Consider the following 19,125-nt stretch of genomic DNA (forward strand, 5'->3'; position numbering starts at 1 on the left):
GCAATCAGCCTTGTTGTTGATTCGGTGCAGATAAATTAATCCACTTACTTTAACATCCACAAAATCTCCAATACCGCTTCATCTTCCGAAAGTCCAACCTTTTCAGCCTCTTTTAAGACAGGGTCGATCTCAGGAGCATTTCCTATCGCTTCTTTTAAGTGATTAAATGCGTGCAGTGCTTTCTTGTACTTCCCTCTCGGTTTACCAAAACATGTCCTGTGTAGTGATAGCAAAGGCAAGACACCTCTTAAAGCCACTTATAGACAAATTTTCAGATACCTAACAGTTAATCAGGTTTAAACCAATTACAGTGAAAGCCAGATTGCTGCTTATTTTCTGGTCAAATTAGCCTTATTCTAAATAATGCTCCTCTTTCAGCATGTTTCTTTGTATTCTTATTTGCCTTTTTGTTTTGGACAAGGTAATTCGTGATCACTTGGTGAGCTCTGTCGCTTGAGATTCCATCAAATCTGACAAGGCAGGGCGGCGTCGCGCCGACACGCTCAAAAGGCCTAAAATAGAGAATAGAGTATTTTCCTTGAAGAGGCTAAAAGATGCGGAAAGATGTTCTCTATTCAGTGAAAACATTCAGGAATCAGGACCAAAAATTAAGCATCAAGCTTCGATTAAGAGTATGTTACTGGACAACTGAGGACTATTCACTGCTTTCCTATGCAGCTCTGGCTGGTAAGGTTGAATCTGAAAATAAAATTGGCTGATTTTTTTTTTCAAAATCCCTCCTCTCATTTACATCAAACAGTTAAAACGTTTTTACAATGCACGATTCTACTCTGGAGCGCTTTCTTCTAAACACAAGGAATGCGTTGGAAAATCATAACGAGCAATGATTTCTGTATAGTTCTGGCCGGAAAGCAGGAAAATGCCCATGACAGAGCCCCTTCTTCCATTTCGAGTGGCGCGAATCGAAATATCAATTTGGGAAAGCGTAGAAAAGAAACTGACGGATTTACTTTCTAATTGTAACTTACCTTTCCTCTTTCAGAACTTCAAACCTCCATTGTATAAAGCTGTGTCCACTTAACCTTATCCCTAACATGCATTCGCTGAGTACATCCATAGCAAGGTGCAGTATTCTCTGTTCCCATTCCTCTTGGCTCGGGCAACCTTCACCTGCACAACAATCGAGTCAGTATATTGAAAGTGTTTCTTACATTGCTTTGATTCTGCATGCCTGTTCTTCTAAGCCAATCAGAGGCTCTCGCGTGTTCTCTTCCCCCCCCCCCCCCCCCCCACCCCCTTCCCTTTCCTTGGCGCCGGTTGCAGGTAATGGCTTTATCTTCTGTGTTTGGCCAAAGTAGCATTATTGCGTTGGAATCACTTTGGAGACAGTCAGTTTAAAACCTCTCTTGGGGGCCCGACTTCTATAACAACTTCGGCTAATGAGAAAGATTTTTAAATCTTTCTCCTTTTTTTCACCAAATACCACCGGTTAAAACCAGTTGTATTTAGTAATATCTCCTGGATATTTTTAACCCATAAATGCTTTCTACGACTGTTTCTTGATATGATGAAAATACGGTGAATTTCCAGTGCAAGTAAGCAGAATAGTAACAAAAAGGCCAGTCCAAGGCAGACATTGTACTCCATTATAACAAAACACATGATGGAAGATTCCTTCCACTAAAGATCGGTTGGGCCTTAAAAGGCTAGTTTTTACTAGCGACGGAGTCGGAGTCGGAGTCGGAGTCGGAGTCGTAATCAGAAGCGAAGAGCGAAACGATCTGGTGAAAATCAAACCGTCGGAGTCGGAAGCAGAATACCGATTCCGCTCATGATTCCATCGTTTACGATCAAGCAAAAACTGCATTGTCGGAGACGGAAGCAGAAGCGAAAGAATAAACCAATCACAATGCTCGATTGCAAGTATTGTGATTGGTTGGTTCTTTCGTTCTGCTTCTGACTCCGATACTCTAGTTTTCACTGGACCATAGGCGACGGAGTCATAAGCAGAGTCGGGAGAAAATGGAAACGTTCTGATTCCTCCTAATCCGAATCCGTCGAGCTTATGACTCCGCTTACGACTCCGATCTTTGGTTTTCACGAGGTCATAAGCGCTCTTACGACTCCAGCCTTAAGAGTTCAAAAAAAATATCTTAACTTCGTCAACAAATGGTCCCATCTTTGAAATAGCGGTTGCAAAATTCGGACACCTTAAAATTTGACAGTCTCCTTAGAAACTCAAAACTTGAGTTTTTAATTTAAAAGCACCTAATACGTGTATAGACCATGGTTCCTAGATTTAGTTAGGGCTTTCAGAGGCGTTTGCACGAGAATACCCGGATAAAAAATGACTCGGTAGTTTTGGATCGCAATAATTTGAATGTTACTGTTGTCGACATTTTACTACCTTTTACACGGTGTGGGTTTTATTAATCTTTGTGATTTGCACTCGGTTTAACTGTAAATCGTTTCGTCGCATTAATACGGAAGCAGAGGTACTATTATCTGTGTAAACCTTCAGTCAGATGGCGCAAAGCAATCACGATCGTGGATTTCTTCACTGAATTGTAAATCTTTTTCCTTTTACTTATCTTTGCTCGTTGTCAAATCCTGTAAAATAATCAACTGTTTCCCTTTCCTTTATAGTTTGACACTAGCTATTTCCATTGCAAGAATCGAAATTCACCGTACGTGGGTGCAAACTAAAAATAAAAACGCGCTTCTTTCTGTAAGGGTAAGCGCGAATCACTTTCAGATCGAGTTTAAATTTCCCATTGTATTTTGTAAAGCTGTCTAATTACCTTCTTTGAAGTTCCACTTAATAAGATGCTCTGGCATTATATCCATGATGGTCGGAATTAAGCGACCCATCCTCAACATATTCTGTGAGACCGCGATCAAAAATGATTTTAGTTGTTGATGTCTCTCGCCGTTTTCAAACATAGAAGGCACATGATCTCCCAGAAGAGTCTGGTTGAACCGAAAATTTCCAAATCCGGGCTCCTTGTCGACCTTGAAGGAAATAATTGGATACCAGGATAATTGGATAAACGAAAAAAGCACTGCTACTGATTAGTAATAATTGATACAAGAACATAAGCAATGCTAGCCACACTGAGTACATTATTACGCTATGCTGAATGAAATGGTTGCACAAGATCCAGGCTGGCTCACATAATCGACGTTAAGGTGATTCCTTAGAAAAAAAAATTGTCGAACGATTTTTTTGAAACTTGTCCTGAATGTTCCCTATTAATCCCTGTTTTGAAAACTACAATAAAAAAGATATGTAACCATGATTGCTTAAGAGATATAATGGGCCATTCTTACCCCATTGATGCCTGTACTGATACTACTCACGCGTGTTATTTCATCAGCTCAGGGTACACTTTGTGGTAGCTAAACGAGAGGGCTTTTAAAGTACTATTTGAAAAAACACCTGATAAGTAGAAAGTCTAGAGCATATGAACACTGTCTTATATAGTTTATGGAAAAATCACTCAACTTAGAGCGACGTCGACTCAAAACGTTTCTCGAGTCGTTGTTTTCAATATCATAATTGACATCCCTGGGTAAGGGGCTTTGTGTACGTTTTTAACTATATCTCTTTTTCCTTCCGGTAATTTTTTTACAATTTTTTTTGTTTTAAAGGGGATAATTTTTACACGAAAATTATAAAATCATGATCATCTCGATTATCGTACATCGAAACAACAAAATTCGCCATGTTCTCGGAATGCGCGCGCATATTCGTCATTGTTGTTGGTCATTCACAACATCTCTCACGTGTTTTGACAATTGTTTCAGCGTGTATGATCGACTTACGCCATATTTACAATGTTACAAATTAAACCAATTTGTAAATATTGACACACCGTATGAGCAGTACAGGATGCGCAGTGCGATACTGAAGAATCACCTTAAACGCAATTTGTAGCATGATACATCTGTCAGTACTTCCACACCTCTTTCTTATGATCGGCTTCTTCCATTTATCTTAAGGAGGCTCGAAAGGTTTTCAAAACTCGGAGGACTCTCTGTTTAGATCGAATAAACGCTACAACACTGTATCAAGTAACAGCAATGTTATGGTACCATATGGAACACCGATTATTTCCAAACAAGACGCGATCATTATTGTGATGTAAAAAGTTACACTAACCAGCAAAAACACCCTTATATACCCTCATATTTCAAAAACGAACTCGGTGACCCCCTCTTTTTCATTGCTGAAAGGTGATTAGAAGGCCACGATGAAACTTTCGGCAACGTTTAAAAAAAAATTATCCAGAGGATTCAGAGCTACCTTTACAAAAACCCAAAAAGGGAATAGCTCTGAATACACTAAACAGAATTTTTAAACCTTTGCAGAAAGTTTCATCGTTGCCTTTTAACACTTTTCAGCAATAAGAAAGGGGGGTCACCGAGTCCGTTATTGAGATATAAGCAACGAAAGACAAAATAAAATATTTTCACAGGGCTTGCCCGTTGCCACGGTGACATATTACGTCACAATAATGACTGTATCTTGTTCAGCGATAATTCGTGTTTCATTTGGTACCACAATATTGCCAATACAAGATAGAACGTTGTGGTGCCGATCCTTCTAATAAGAGCGTCGCTTGGAAGCGTTGAAACTGGTTTGAGCCTCCTTATAAGGCTAACTACGGTACCAAAAACCGGGCGTAAAGGGAAAAACGACTTTGACAAAATCACGGATATTATATATGAAAATGTCCATCCACAATATATGGTTAATTATTTCAGTTTATAGTCGCTTGTTTAGACCTTCTGAAAAAAAAAATTAACCTCCTAGAGGGCAAATTATATGCTCAATAGAATTGTTCATTACTATTTTATCTTACGCATTATTCCGGTGTAATTTAAGGCTCATGTTCACCCAAAACACATTGCGCGCCGCGTTGAATTTCGCACAGACGGAAAATCGGCGAGTACCGCCCCGGCAGAAGTGCCACCAAACTATTTCAAAACAACAACACAAGCGCGCAATGTCCTCATATAAGGGCTATTGACCAAGCGTGAGGTCAAGATGGCTGGATATTGGCCAAGTTCTTTTTTATTGCGTTTTATGAGGAAGTACTTACCAATCTCGGGTCAAACATGCATTGTATCCCCTCGTAATCAGTTATGGCAATAAACGGTGCACCGAAAAAACTGCACTTGAAAACGGTGCTTGCCAGAGACTCCATGCGAGACTTGAAAAAATGATGACCTTTCTACGGAAGAAGCAAATATCTTCATTTCAACAAACGGTCTACAGGTTATTTATCGTCGAGTCGATGTTGTCGTTCTCGTTTTCGTCACCTTCATGTCACCGCCATTGTCATCGTCGTCACCGCAATCGTCACATCTGCAGTAATGGTCTTTGCTCTTTACATATAACACAGATTAGAGTCTTCTTCATCAGCTTCCTGTCAAGACCGGTGTAGTGGTAGTGACTGAGTTAAATTACAAATGCAATAGAGCAAGTTTCAATCGAGTGTCGTAAAACCAAAACCAAAGTAATTACTTTAGCCAATCAAAAAGGACGGAGACAATCCAGTAAAACAATCAAAACTTGAAGTCATTACAAGTAACCGAGACAAAGCGCGGGAAAATGTGCACGCGCGAGCCACGAATGGTTTCGGTTTCACTTCTGACTGGCTGAAAAAATGGCGCGAGAACTTTGAACCAATCACTGAGTGAATTAATGCAAAACTAAAGCAATTCGCTAATTACTCTCGCCACTCAATTGAAAACCGCTCTATGCAACTACGGATGAACTCACCGACACCAACTCCACGATCTGTGGTATTCTACCACTGAACGTTCCTGGTATTGGAATTGGTTCTGGTTCTCCATCCTCGTCTAGTTGACTTCTTTGGTACGAGTAAAGTACACGCTGACTAGAAAAACGAAGGAACGGTGTTGCATTGTAAATAATGAAATGTGAAAGTTGCTGAAGTAGTGTAATACAAGTGAATACCCTGCCACTTATTTGCATAAGAACAGCATTATTATATTCTGACCCGTTCTACAAAGAATGCCGCCGAATGCTTACAAAGGTGTTATGGTATTAAACATTTCCTCGGGCTTTCCAAGGAAAAGGCGCCAGAGGTTAAATTTCGGCTGGGTTTTCTTTTGTGTTCAGTCATAAATCGCACTCAAGATTATAAACCGCATGCACGAAGTTAACCAAAGCGCATAAGTAATAATAATAGTGTCTCGCTAATCGTCGTGGCCGAATACAGCAACGACGCAGCTCAACAAGGTCGAAACGAAAGCATACTACGGCGCCTCTGACTGCTGTTATACGGTCCGTGTATGACCTCGGAGCACAGCTTACACCCAACTGAAATCAGCTGTATGGTAGTTTTGGCTGAGGGAGGAAAACCGGAGAAAAACCCTCGAAATAGAGAGGAGAACCAACACAAACTCAATCCACTTATGGCGTCGGGTCCGGGAACCGAACCTGGGCCACAATGGTGGGTGGCGAGTGCTCTCACCACTGCGCCAACCCTGCTTCCCTGAAATTGCTCCGGCTGGCATGGCTGGTTCATCTTTCATAGCGCATGCGCGAAGCTTAAAGCAACGTGAACGAACGTCAACGAAAATGGCGTCTTTAAAAGTACGCACGAATGTAGTGTCTAATACGCTCAAACCACATACAAAGGCACACACCGTTCGCGGTAGACCCACATCAAAAGATGTCAAGCGTTTTCGGAACGGTTCGGCCCGCGAAAACGAGAGATCACTGTCCGAGCGAACATTTATGAGTGGAAGAGTTTTTCTTAAAGTAATTTGTAAGTAGAGCGTTTGATGTACACTGTATGTACATAAACGACTGCGAGAGCAGCTTTTTTTGGAAAGGAATTGTAAGTGAGGGGGTGTTCTAGAATCTAGCCACCATTGTCATCACAGTAACGTAAATAATAAATAATAATCGAGCCGACATCTCTACTCTATTTCTTTTTCTTTGTTTTTCATTTGCCGATCCAGGACATCAGGCATGCCCGAGTTTACGCAGATATGCGTCTTGTTTTCTTTCTCGGGTGTGATATATCAAGCTCCAGCTCCATGATTTAAATTAGCATAATAACGCTGAGATAGCATGCGCCCTAATTGGTCAATTTAGCAGCCGTATTCTCCGGTGCCGCCCGCTAATTAAAGTCTGCTGTTGTTTTCTTGATTTAAAGGTTAAAGGGGTAGTCACACCATTGTAGTCAAACGGACGTCTTTGTATCGTTGAAGACCAAAAATAATGCTACAGTTTTCTTGCCAATAAACACTGAAGTGCACTGAAGCTATTCTTTGTAGCCAAGGATGGAGAGGATGAAAATGGGTTGAAAGGTGAAAAAATGGCCTCTTTTCAAGTTTGGAGACGGTGTCCTCAGAAAGTTAGCAAAAATCAAATCCGGCGGGAGACCAAACTTATAGCTCCTGATGCTGATGCAAATATATCTTTTCCCACAAATACACTTCATTTCTTGTCATTGGATTGTCAGGAATGTTGCACGTGTTAGCTGAAGAGCTCATTTAGATTTTTACCCAGTTTTAACCTAAAAACAGGAATTTAGCGAAATATACCGAAATATCGTATTCCCGACAGTGATCGTGCTCTACCTAAATATAAATTTAAGGATATCCTACAGAATCGACTACTGGATACTTTGATTCAAGAGAATACTTATGTTGCTGTACATACTGTAGTTGAAATATTTAGTGAATATTCAGTTTGTAATGATCAGCGATTGTATTTTTTACGGATATGCGCAATGTGTTGGGTCTGGAAGCCATGATTAGTGCTCATTTTGTATCTACGTTTATCTGCTAACATCGACCTAAAATAATGAGATCATAACACATTTGTTTTATTCTACCTATGTTTTAATATATGTACTGTCGTATATCAGTTCTCTTTATTGTTGTCTCAGCCCCTGTTATCATGATTGCAACCTCTTACTTTTCGAGTCCTTCCCGCCTCGATTAACTAGGCTATTTTGCGGGTAAGGATCAATAAAAAATCAGTTGAAACAAAGAATAAAATAAATGAATAAACAAATAAATAAATAAGTTGTCATCCCACTAACGAACTTCTGCCACCGAGGAACCAGCCAAATTCCACGTTTGCCTGTCAACAAGAAAAATGGCTGAAGGCTAATCATTATAGGGCTATAGTCAATATTGTGATGAGAAAAAAAACAATGTTAGTTGCAAAATGTTACATGCTTTGTAAACAAGCGAAAGTTTGTGTTTAACTTGACTCAGTCTTTTGGTGAATTCTAACTGTCATGATATGTTGTAAGTAAAAAAAAAAAAGGATAACCTCTACCAAAATGGACCTAAGTTCCTTGGCAGCCAGGATTTGGCCGGCGGAGTCGTACGATGTATTCGGCCAGTTCGCTAGGGGATTACTACTGAAAGCTTCATGCCAATCTCCCAAATTGCAATTACGTTACGCCGCCAACGGACACAAAGGCCAGTCGAGAAAACAAAGCGAAATTCAATGGCGTTTTTATTCCTAAATAATGCGTTCTCGCTTATTAAAATTGTAAATTAGTTGACAACTTTTTTTATCATTACCTCCTGCGGCAAAATTCACCATCAGAAGGACGATTGAAACACAAAAGGGCTGTGGTGATATGTTGTTGTTGTTGCTCGTAGGTTTTTAATAGTCAGCCAGGGTTATACGCGAAAAAACGTGCCGCTTTCCGCTCGGAATATGTATAAAGCAATACTGAAATTCTTCAAATACTCGTCGTGATTTTTACAATCATGCAGAATATGCGTCTTTTTAAAATCTTCAATAATTGCGACGGCAGCCTCATAAAACTAATCCCCGATGCGAAATGAAAAATGTAATCAGTTTTAACCGAGATGTTATCTGAGCTCTTGACATTAGCAGAATTCCAAACGTTTCAAAGAATATTCAGTTCTAACAGTGATTTTCGAACACAGCGATGGTCAAGTAATATTTTAGTTCGAATAAAGTGATATTTCGTCTGATTAACATTATGATTGCCGACTATCGCGTTATCACACACGGTTACCAATTTATGTGACAGTTCAACACGTTGTCTTACCAAACTTCATGGCAAATAATGTAAATAACAATTAAATTTAAACAAGGGTCTGGTTTGAAAGGTGTGATGATAGGCTTGTTCATCACTGGAAAGGGAAGAACGCAGTTGGAGCGCCATGATATTGGTTTACAAGCCTTCAAACAGTCAATTCGTCTCCTAAATTAAAGTCAAAACTTTTCTTTAGTTTTAAAACAAACGTAAGTACATCTAGAATTTAACGCAACCGGCAAACTGAGCGTTGTACAAGCTTACTGTATGTAGATGCGTGGCATGAACTCCGACCGCCCTACAGTCACGCGAACACGGGTTAATTTACCTTGATAAACCACGTTTCAACCACCTCCCCTCATTCGGGGAAGGGCTCACTTTTCCCCGTGACTTCTCCAATCTGGCTGCAGTATTCCAAAAGCTATCAAAGTTGCTGTTGTTAATGACTGTCTGGCAACGATCGTAACACAAGTGACGACTACGATAGCTCACGTAACTTCATTTTCAATGACGTAACGGAAGAATGGGTGGCACTTCTGTCAAAACTATTGGAGCGGAAACAGAAACATTCATCAATCAAAAATCTCGTGTATCAGCCGATTTGATCCGTTTTGTTTCTGAAAATGTATCAACTGATCTAATGTAACGCTATGTTCAGCTGAATTAAAACTGACATTGCACTATCTTTCGCGTTCAAACCAAGTTTAATGAAAAGCCGAGCATTTCTGTAGGCTACTGGGAATTAGTCACAAATTGTGAGAATAATACTTGTGCTCTTCTGTGTTTTCAATGGTAATGTCTTATTCGCCTTATTCCGACAATATTCACGGAGTGCCAGTGACCAAAGAACGAAACTCCGGAAGGAATAAGTATATTATATAGAAGTTTGATCAACGTGAGTGACAGAATTTGTGACCCTTCAGGCAGAGACATATGCCCATCAGAGTCTACGACAAATATTTTCGTGTCGAAGGACTTACTGACTACATCAAGCTGCATCATCCAGTAAGACCTCAACAGCCTAAAAAACACCTGCATAGTGCCGAGCATAATTGAGCAAAACCAACAACGTATACAAGAACAAAACACCAAAAACGATACATTTCATGGTCAAAAACGATGGCTCTGAACGCACCCACGGACGACGTTACTCATCATGGTAATTTTTCTAAAGTTTTCTTTGTAGCAAGAGGAAAACTTGATGACCAAAATTAAAGTTGTGTAGATTAAATGAAAATCTAAAGATAAACCTTCAAGCGGAATCAATTTTTTCTTCCTCACGCCGTGTACAGCAGTTTCATTCGGCCTGTATAGTTAGAACACGACTTCCTCGGTCCCATTTTGGAATAATCAGGAGATATCACAATAGTTGTATACCTGCGTGGTACTACAAAAAAACTATCAAAATATGAAGGCTAGGTGAACCTCCTTCGCCTCACAAAGCCCAGTCAGTGTCACAGCGTTTACCCAGTCTATAATTTGCCGAGTTGTATCGTTGTTGATCCCCGGGGAGTTGATCCGAATAAACAAAACCACCATCTTTTTTACTTTCAATTGGTAGAATATTCCCACATAAAGCCGGGTAAAGTTATTGAAATACGGATGAATCGTTACTGATTATAGTTGTGTTGCCAAGATGGACTAATTGAGCAATAAATGGTGATATATTTGCATGCTGCATATTTACCGACTTGAACAAATGCACCAAGGCTATAACCATGGGCTTATAAATCTTTATTTTCGTTGGCAGTAAGATATCTACAAACGGCAAAATACTGAAAATTGTGCTCGAGAAACTATGAAGGCAGAACAGCGAGATTGGAGTGAATAAATTATCAAATATTGACGAAAGTTTGAACGATTGGTTGGCCACTAGCTGTTAAAACTTCGGTTTACAGACAGAGCAGAGTGGGGACTGTTTACCATGGGACCAACCTCAGCAGTCGGCAAAGTAGTGGAAACGAAGCGTATACTTAATGTAACCGGCAGCTTGCTCAGAAAATGTAAATGACAAGCGTCGAGTTTTTTCTCTTACTTGATTTGCACAACCAAATAAGCGGAGCAAAATCATGATCACAACCTCAGAAAATCATAGTCTGAAGTGTCAGTCGGCCGGTGACACGGGTTTAGGCGAGGAGACGGCTGACACTTCAGACTAAGAAAATGCGCGTTGGCTAAGACAAAGTTCGCGAATAATGACGACGTTGCGAGAGGAAAAAGAGAATCAGAACTGAGGAAAATCACTTCGCAATGCCCCGTACCATCCTAGTACTTACTAACTGGACGATATTTTTCTGTTTTACTAAGTCAAAGGGACCTTGGAGGCGACGCGACACGACCAAGGACAGCAAGGAGCACAAAACTATTCTCACTGACAGACATTTCGGACAACAGTAGACGCCGAAATGGGCCCCATCTCTCGTTGGAGAGCTCGAGGACATTTAACATCGGATACCATCAAAGAAACCACCATCAACACTTCCTATCGTTTATCAGAGAAACCGATGTGACTTAGAGGATACGCAATGTTCCATGCAGAAAATATCTTCAGTGTACATGTAGTGTTTACCGCTGATCTGCAGGGTATTTGATCGTCAGTTTAAGGGTCGAAAAAACGATTTCATCAGGGTTACACTTTCAGTTCCTTTTATGAGTATCCCTGTTCCCCTGTTAATCTCCCTCAAAATTTGGCAATTTTTAGTGGCTTATCACATTTCGCGAAGAAACTTTGGGGTCTGAAGGCAGACTTTATTCCTAAAAATCACGCTGACTGCATAGCGAGTACCGCTATAGAAGTGCACTAATCCTCTATTGGTTAATCTGAGTGTCAGGGTAACCGCATCTCCCTTGCCAAAAATGGAGAATTTAATAGCGTACACTATCAATTCCAAGACGATATCGACCAGTCCTAGGCCAACCCCAGAACTGTCCCAGAGATAGCAACGGCTAATCCTTCCTTCAAAAATATCCTCGGGAAGCGGTTTCCCGTGACGCATCAATAAGAAATACTGTACGCGATAAGTGCGAAATATTGAAAGAGTTATATAGAGTTGAAAATACGCAAACTGTTTATTAAAATTCGATTAACAAGAACACGAACTGAAGCCGGAGGAAAAGGATATTTTGTCTTGATGGACGTTATATCCTTGCGGTCGATCGGTTTCTTAGATTTCAAGAATGAAAATGTTCGTGAATCGGATAGGACTCTTAGAGAACCGGATGAGAGACCGTAAGAGCTACTTCAGTATCTTGAATATAGTATGTAACCGCAAAAATAGCCTTCGAAAACAAACCGGCGATACTGCGCTGAATGCTTGTGCCGATGAGCTGTCTGAATTGAGCTTGCCGCGACACACACACACACAAAAACACCACCTTACGTTCTGTAAGAATAACGAAAAAGTCAAACTTCGTAAATTACAATAACCAATTTTGAAAATGCATCAATTAAGTTTTCATTCAAACTTAAATGATAACCCGTGCATCACTGTGAAAAAGTCGACTAATTATAAGTTATTCGCTTTGTATGCTTGAGCAATTTGTGACTAATAATGTGCGATGGTTACCTCAGGGAACCGACAAGAGAAACAATGGTCGGTCTTTAACTATTAAACCGTTTCTTACCAATCGCAGATTTTTGCTTGCCAATCTCTTCAAATTCTTGCTTGTTGTAAGTTAATCAGGATTTACAAACATGTTCCGTTTTACGGCCTTATGCGGACTGATCGTCACCAAACGCAGTGTTCCCAGTTTCCGCTGGTTCACTTCTTCTCAGACGATCAATCATTCTACGACGCTCTCTGTATTTGCCGTTTTTGAAACCCAGTGTCTTAAAAAAATAAGTCAGACGGCAAGAACGCCATCGTCCTATTTAGCCTACAAACAATGTCTCTTCCAGAAGACAAAATGTGTCCAGGTACTTCGAAATCCCTCCGGTTATCGTTTTTAAAGTCACTTAATCTGCTTAATTAACGGTTGACAAGACTTCGAAGATTTCCGGCGATGTCAGTTTAATTTCACCGACTGCACTTCAGTTTTGCGTGCTGTAATTGCTTACCACTCTCTATGAATGTTTGCCGCATCAAAATTTTGTCCCATGTCCGCACCACGTATGCACTGTTCACAAATGTGTGCTCATCTCGCAACAGCAGCTGAATGCCCAACACGTCGTGGAGTATTTTTTAAATGTCTTGACAGACATGCGTCACTGATTATGAAGGAGTAGGGGTGGGATGGAGGAAATGACGAATGACACAGCCCCTTTTCCAAACACAAGTTCATCGTTTACATAACACCGTGACGGATAACCTCAAACCGCTTGAAAATTTCTCTTTACTTTATGTGCAGTGAAGGGAAACTGATTTTCCCCAGATTTCTCTGAAATGTATTCTGGTATATATGCGTCACGTCTGAACTTGAAGTGTCGATCGAGAACATCGGCAAGAAAATTTGCGACATGAAAACAACATAAATTTTGCGCCGCGAATATAAAAAGTTACCATCAGCGATTTTGGAGCCCATGATCTTTTGGCTGCAAAATAAATCTCAAAAATCGAAAGTAACATCGATTTCAGCGGCCGCCTGTGATCAAGTTACCTTGCGTGTTACTGGAAATACAATTTCAGAATACCCCGCCACAGCTAACCACTATTGTTTCCCCTATGCGGCATCTTTTGAAGAACGAGACTTAATGATGCAAATAAGTGGCGGGGTATTCTGAAATTTAGCCGAAATATATATGTGTGGCAAAATGACGGCAAGACATGGGATTGTTGTTTTAGTTTTTGTCTTTCAAGTTAGAGCGGTTTTCAATTGAGTGTCGAAAGTAATTAGCTAATTACTTTGGTTTTGCATTACTTCACTCAGTGATTGGTTCAAAGTTCTCGCCCCACTTTTTCAACCAATCAGAAGTGAAACCAAAACCAATCGTGATTGGTGTACTGGATTGTCTCCGTCCTTTTTGATTGGCCAAAGTAATTACTTTGGTTTTGGTTTTACGACACTCATTTGAAAACCGCTCTATAAAAGTCGACAAGAAACATGCGAATTCAACACAAATATCACAATCGTCCAACTCTTGAGGTTGACCATTCTTTCTGCAAAGTCAAAAATTTACTCTACTAGACGAGGTTATTTATCACTAGGTAATTCCATCGTTTTGGAAAAAGAAACTGCTTCAGTATTATTCATCAGCGTCACAAATTCTTCCCGATTTTGGGGCTCATTTGTTGAAATTCAAGCACGCTTCCAAGCACACTTCGTGTTTCACCCAGTTATTTTCCGGTGCGGCTGTTAAATGACATGAGGACTTAAATAGCTAGGCTTTTAAGGTGCCCCTAACCCTTCAACTTATTTTTTGGTGGTAGATTTTGACATCTTTCAAGAACTTATTTTCGAAAAAAAAATTCAAAAATATTGAATCCGGGCTCTTTTTACGAGCGCTGAAAATGGAGGTGGTCTTGACTATTTTTTCACCTATCGTTCGCATTAGTCCCCCACTCGGCCAAAGTATCGAGCGTGACGTAAGAAAAGGACATCGGGCAAGCTTGAGTTGTTGGGATAGTGAAGATTAGCGGAGATCACTGAGAAATGGTTGAAAAGTGCGTGGTTTATGGATGCAGAAACTCTAACAATAAACAGAAAGGAATCGGCATGCATAAGATTCCTTCTGATAGCGATCTGAGGGCTAAAGTCCGCTGGTTTCGTCTGCTAGCCGCTTCTTAAGAACTTCATCTTGCTTTTTTTCTTCTTCTTCTTGTCGTTGCCTATAATTTTTGAGCCATTCTTCATCAGTGAGAGGCTCGTCCATACAGGCTTGCAATTCGCTATCTGATTCTTTGTCGGCAGTCGAACTTTCCGATAGAAGTTCTTGGTTTTCTCGTTGCTCCGTCTCTGTTTCTTGAAAATCTAGGCATTCCGAATCGTCCGAAAGATACTCTTCCGTATTTGATTCGGAAAACTCTTTGGAAGACGACATATTTTCAGACCAATTGTAAGTTTTCAAAAAATAATCTTCGAACTCGCACTCTTACGTTATGGAATGGTGTCCTTTTCTTACGTCACAGATAAAAAAAAAAAAGTGTTAGATATCAGACGCTCCTCATTGGCTTGTTCCTAACGAGCCCAGGAGAGAATAATTTGTCCAGCGGGGCTTATAGCGCGCAGAAAATTACAAATTTCACTAACTTCAAGCGATTGTAAAAAAATAAGGATTCAATATTTGTGAATTTTTTTTTTTCGAAAATGAGTTCTTGAAAGATGTCAAAATCTACCCCCAAAAACTGAGTTGAAGGGTTAGGGGCACTGCTTTGTTTTCGCTCTCACCTTCCGCTTCCGCTTCTTTATTTTTCATACAGATATAATTTTATGAAAGAAAAGCGGTGCGAAAAATTGCGTGAATAAATTACAAGAGAACGAAGAGGCTATCAGTGAAATTAACAGAAACAGACTAGCCGATTATAATCTACTTGTTGACCAATCAGCATAATTAAAGTACTGTTGCCGAACGTACTTACACTCGATGACTAAAAGATTTCGACATATGTGAAAACTAAGTTGCGATTTTTTAATGTTCCGTTTAATTCAGAAGGGCTCATCTTTTTTACAACTCTGGGCAAAATTTTTGAGCACAGCGCTGTGGGAATTTCAACGGAAACAAGCTGATGAAATCAACATTTTTTGCTGATCGATCGCAATGATAAAGATAAAATTAGTTTTCTGTTTTTCTTTCCGTTGCGAGGAAACCACTGTTGATTTTCTCAAAATACAGGCAGAGAAGTTGACCTGGTCTTTGAGAGTAAAAATATTATGGTCGACTGGTTAATTTTTTCCTTGTTTATTTGACTTGCAGAATGTCTGTAGAATGTGAGCTTGCGTGACGATCTCAGTTGACGTGAAAAGAGTGATTAGAAAATCAAGAAAGGAAACAGGTGACAAGTGGGCCGCAAACAAACATCAATTGTTGTAATTCAAGAAAACAGTACATTAGTTTCGTAAATCATGCACGCGCTGCACGCCTACAAATCTTACACTCACTCACAGTCAGACAGCCAGCCCAGATGACATAGTGTGTAGTGCACTTTTGAACTTCACTACACTACCGTAAAAATGAAGTCTAGTCTGTATTTGAGTTGCTTTGGCGAACTTCAATTAATTAATTGATCACTTAATTCGTAATGACCCTCAGATAAAGCGGTGGTAACGGTCAATTTTAATTAAATTCAGTTGAAGAATAACTGCAACAATACCCGGCCACCATTGTGTTCACGTAGCGGTATTCGTTGAAGGACGCGGCAAATAACAACAAACTCCATTCATATGCCATGCTCTCCTATTAAAGCGATTTATTGAGACATGAGCAAGTCAAACTAGCGATTCGAAACCATGCTTACACTAGTTTCAAGTCACCAAAGATCAGTTGATGGTCAAAGAATTAAGGACACTAATTTGCATAAAATGACACTCAAAATTTGATTGACAAGCTTACGTATTCAAAAAAAAACGGACTGGTAAGATTTTCCATGACAAAGAGTTTTTCTGTGACCTTACGCACTGAAGAAAATATTGCCGGGCAAACATTACAAAGGAGTCCAAGCTGAAAGGAGGCGCGGTTACCTCATGGTTAGCGTGCTCGACTCCGAACGAGTGGACCGGGTTCGCATCCTGGCCGGGGACAAAAGGGCCGCGGCTTACATGAGACGCGAACACCCCGTATAAATGGTACAAAATCTGCCTTCACGGCTTATCCTGGCCGGGGAGTTTATACTCGTATAAATAGTTCCTTTCGCGTATTATGTACGCCACGGCCAGAGTAAGCCGCGGCTTATTTTCTCTCGTATAAACGGCCCTATTGTGTTGTGTTCTTGGGCAAGACACTTAACTCTCACGGTGCCTCTCCTCTCACAGGTGTATAAATGGGTACCGGCGAATTTAATGCTGGGGGTAACCCTGCGATGGACTGGCATCCCATCCAGGGAAGAGTGCTACAGAAACCGGAGATAAGCGCCGGCCTGATGGGCCTTCTAGGATCGTAGCAGACTTTACCTACCTACCTACCAAGCTACACCATAGTAAACTGGTAGAGAAGTGAAAAACAAATGGGTTTATCAATTGACCACCGTAGAGAAATCACTGACGTTTCGAGCGTTAGTCCTTCAGTTTGGCTCGATTGACCAGTCGTTTTAAGCGCCCGCGTTCCTCCGCGCACACCACGGTTGGCTCACTGGTTCAGCCAACTGTATATTCCACCAATCAGAAAGTCGTCTGCCTACCAAGTACAAAATACAATTGGCTGAATACAAAATACAATTGCGACGGGTGCTACGTCACAAACAAACGAAGCGGACCAGTGGTTCAGCCGTTTGTTGGGAGGATGTTAAGCGCATGCACGCACTCCCAACACCGCTGGAAATCGAGCTTACCCTTCAGTCGTCAGTGCGAATTGAACGCGCGAATTGAAATTCGCTCTGACGAAGGACTAACGCTCGAAACGTCAGCTGTCAAATTTTTCTACGGTGGTCATTTACTTTTATCAACTCAGTTTATAAACCCAATAGTGTTACAATATACAGGGGCACTTATTTCCAGCTCATTGAATAATAATAGTGTCTATTGTTATATGATACGTTCTTTAAAATCGTCCAACTAACACTGTGTGGATCTTAACAATCGAATTTTTTAACGTAAAGAAATAATCGAAATTCGACTGTCTCGTAAATTATTCATCAAAGATTTCAGACCTTCGCTCGACGTCCAATCCGAGTCAATTAAGGCAAAATTATTAAGAATTTTTTAACGTCATGTAAATTAGACACGGTTCTAACGTACCCTCCCTACCCTGTTTATAAGTTGGGTAAAAGACATGCGCATGTGTAGAAAAAAAAGAGTGACCACATGGAGTGAAGATTACGAGTGTGGTAAAATTCGTTTCTTCCTTCAGGGATCTACTGTGGGGATGCACAGTACACTTATATTCTTTCGGTTGACCTTCAAGCTTTGAGTGGCTTGAGGGTGGTGCCAGATGCCCCGAAACACTGGTTCCGAACTCTAGTCTTTCTTGTTTCGCATATTATATTATTTATATGATACAGGCAAGAATGCATATTGTTGTTGAAACACTAAATATTATTATAAGCTATTTATAGGCCGTTTCATACTTGTGAAACTTTCTGTTTAGGACAAGTAACAAGAAAAACACCTTCAAAAATAAATAATTTTTTGTTTGCACTATAATGAAAAACAACTAAAAATGTTTGCCTTAGAATTGAAATTAATTCCTCCTTATGGATTACTTGGGACACCAATATAGCAGCTGTGTCTTTGCTCAGGGACACCAACATACGTGTAGGTACCGATATACAGATTTTCACAAACTATTATTATTTGTGCTCATTTTGCAAACAGAAATTAAAGTGAAGTATCTTTCAATTCTTGACTAGTTTTAATAAAAAAAAAATATAATAATAATAATAATAATAATAATAATAATAATAATAATAATAATAATAATAATAATAATAATAATAACAATGATTACATTGCCGTGGCTACATTTATAACTTGTACTCATCCTCAAAGTCATGACGTAAAGGCAACTATAAATCTCATCCATGAGAGATACTAAACCAGGCTTGATAACATTATTTATTTATTTTTTATATTATTATAATAATATCAGAGAATGTTTCATGAGAAGTTCTATGCCCAGCGATCTCTTTGTCGTAACAAGACTTCCCATTTCTGTACCCTACACCGACAGAGAAAGCTGTACACATTACAGACAACACCTTGATCAAAAGGATTCACATCTTCACTAAGGGTCTTTAAATAAGAAATTCTTGATCGCGACATGTATTCCCAAGTTGTCTGTGCTGTGATCATTAAATATGAGTGACAACAAAATAAAAGAGAAACCACAATGAAAGTCAGGCAAAGTACAAACATGGCGAGAATGAAAAGACCATTTGCAAGAAACCAGTCCAACCATGTTTCCTTGTGTATAAAAGCATACCTTGGAACAAAAAAAGTAAGCAAGTCAATGATGATACAACATAAGCCATTTCCGTGAAATTCAATTAATCCAAAATAATGCACC

General features: G+C 39.9%; 3 protein-coding genes across 4 annotated transcripts in view; 1 reads left to right on the top strand and 2 right to left on the bottom strand.

Moving 5' to 3' along the window:
* Window positions 1-13,222, bottom strand: part of LOC138031326 (uncharacterized) — a 30,225-nt gene extending 17,003 nt beyond the window's left edge. Inside the window, exons 1-6 of one of the 2 annotated variants that reach the window (XM_068879042.1) lie at window positions 9,361-9,505; window positions 5,750-5,867; window positions 5,067-5,198; window positions 2,763-2,973; window positions 990-1,131; window positions 49-216 (exon numbers count right to left, since the gene is read on the bottom strand). In XM_068879042.1, coding sequence (XP_068735143.1) covers window positions 49-216; window positions 990-1,131; window positions 2,763-2,973; window positions 5,067-5,171 — 626 coding nt within the window. In that variant the 5' untranslated portion in view covers window positions 5,172-5,198; window positions 5,750-5,867; window positions 9,361-9,505. Of the gene's footprint in view, window positions 1-48; window positions 217-989; window positions 1,132-2,762; window positions 2,974-5,066; window positions 5,199-5,749; window positions 5,868-9,360; window positions 9,506-13,089 lie in introns of those variants that run through there. The other variant, XM_068879037.1, reaches the window with a different exon arrangement.
* The window catches only part of LOC138031474 (TNF receptor-associated factor 2-like), a 527,459-nt gene that overhangs the window by 247,819 nt on the left and 260,515 nt on the right, over window positions 1-19,125 (top strand). The window lies entirely within an intron of this gene.
* LOC138031342 (palmitoyltransferase ZDHHC12-A-like) overlaps window positions 18,453-19,125 on the bottom strand; it is a 7,289-nt gene continuing 6,616 nt past the window's right edge. The window contains exon 4 of the mRNA XM_068879050.1: window positions 18,453-19,041. Coding sequence (XP_068735151.1) covers window positions 18,729-19,041 — 313 coding nt within the window. The 3' untranslated portion in view covers window positions 18,453-18,728. The remainder of the gene's footprint in view (window positions 19,042-19,125) is intronic.

Source organism: Montipora capricornis, chromosome 2 (genome assembly GCF_036669925.1).
Source record: "Montipora capricornis isolate CH-2021 chromosome 2, ASM3666992v2, whole genome shotgun sequence".
In the NCBI taxonomy this organism is placed as follows: domain Eukaryota; kingdom Metazoa; phylum Cnidaria; class Anthozoa; order Scleractinia; family Acroporidae; genus Montipora; species Montipora capricornis.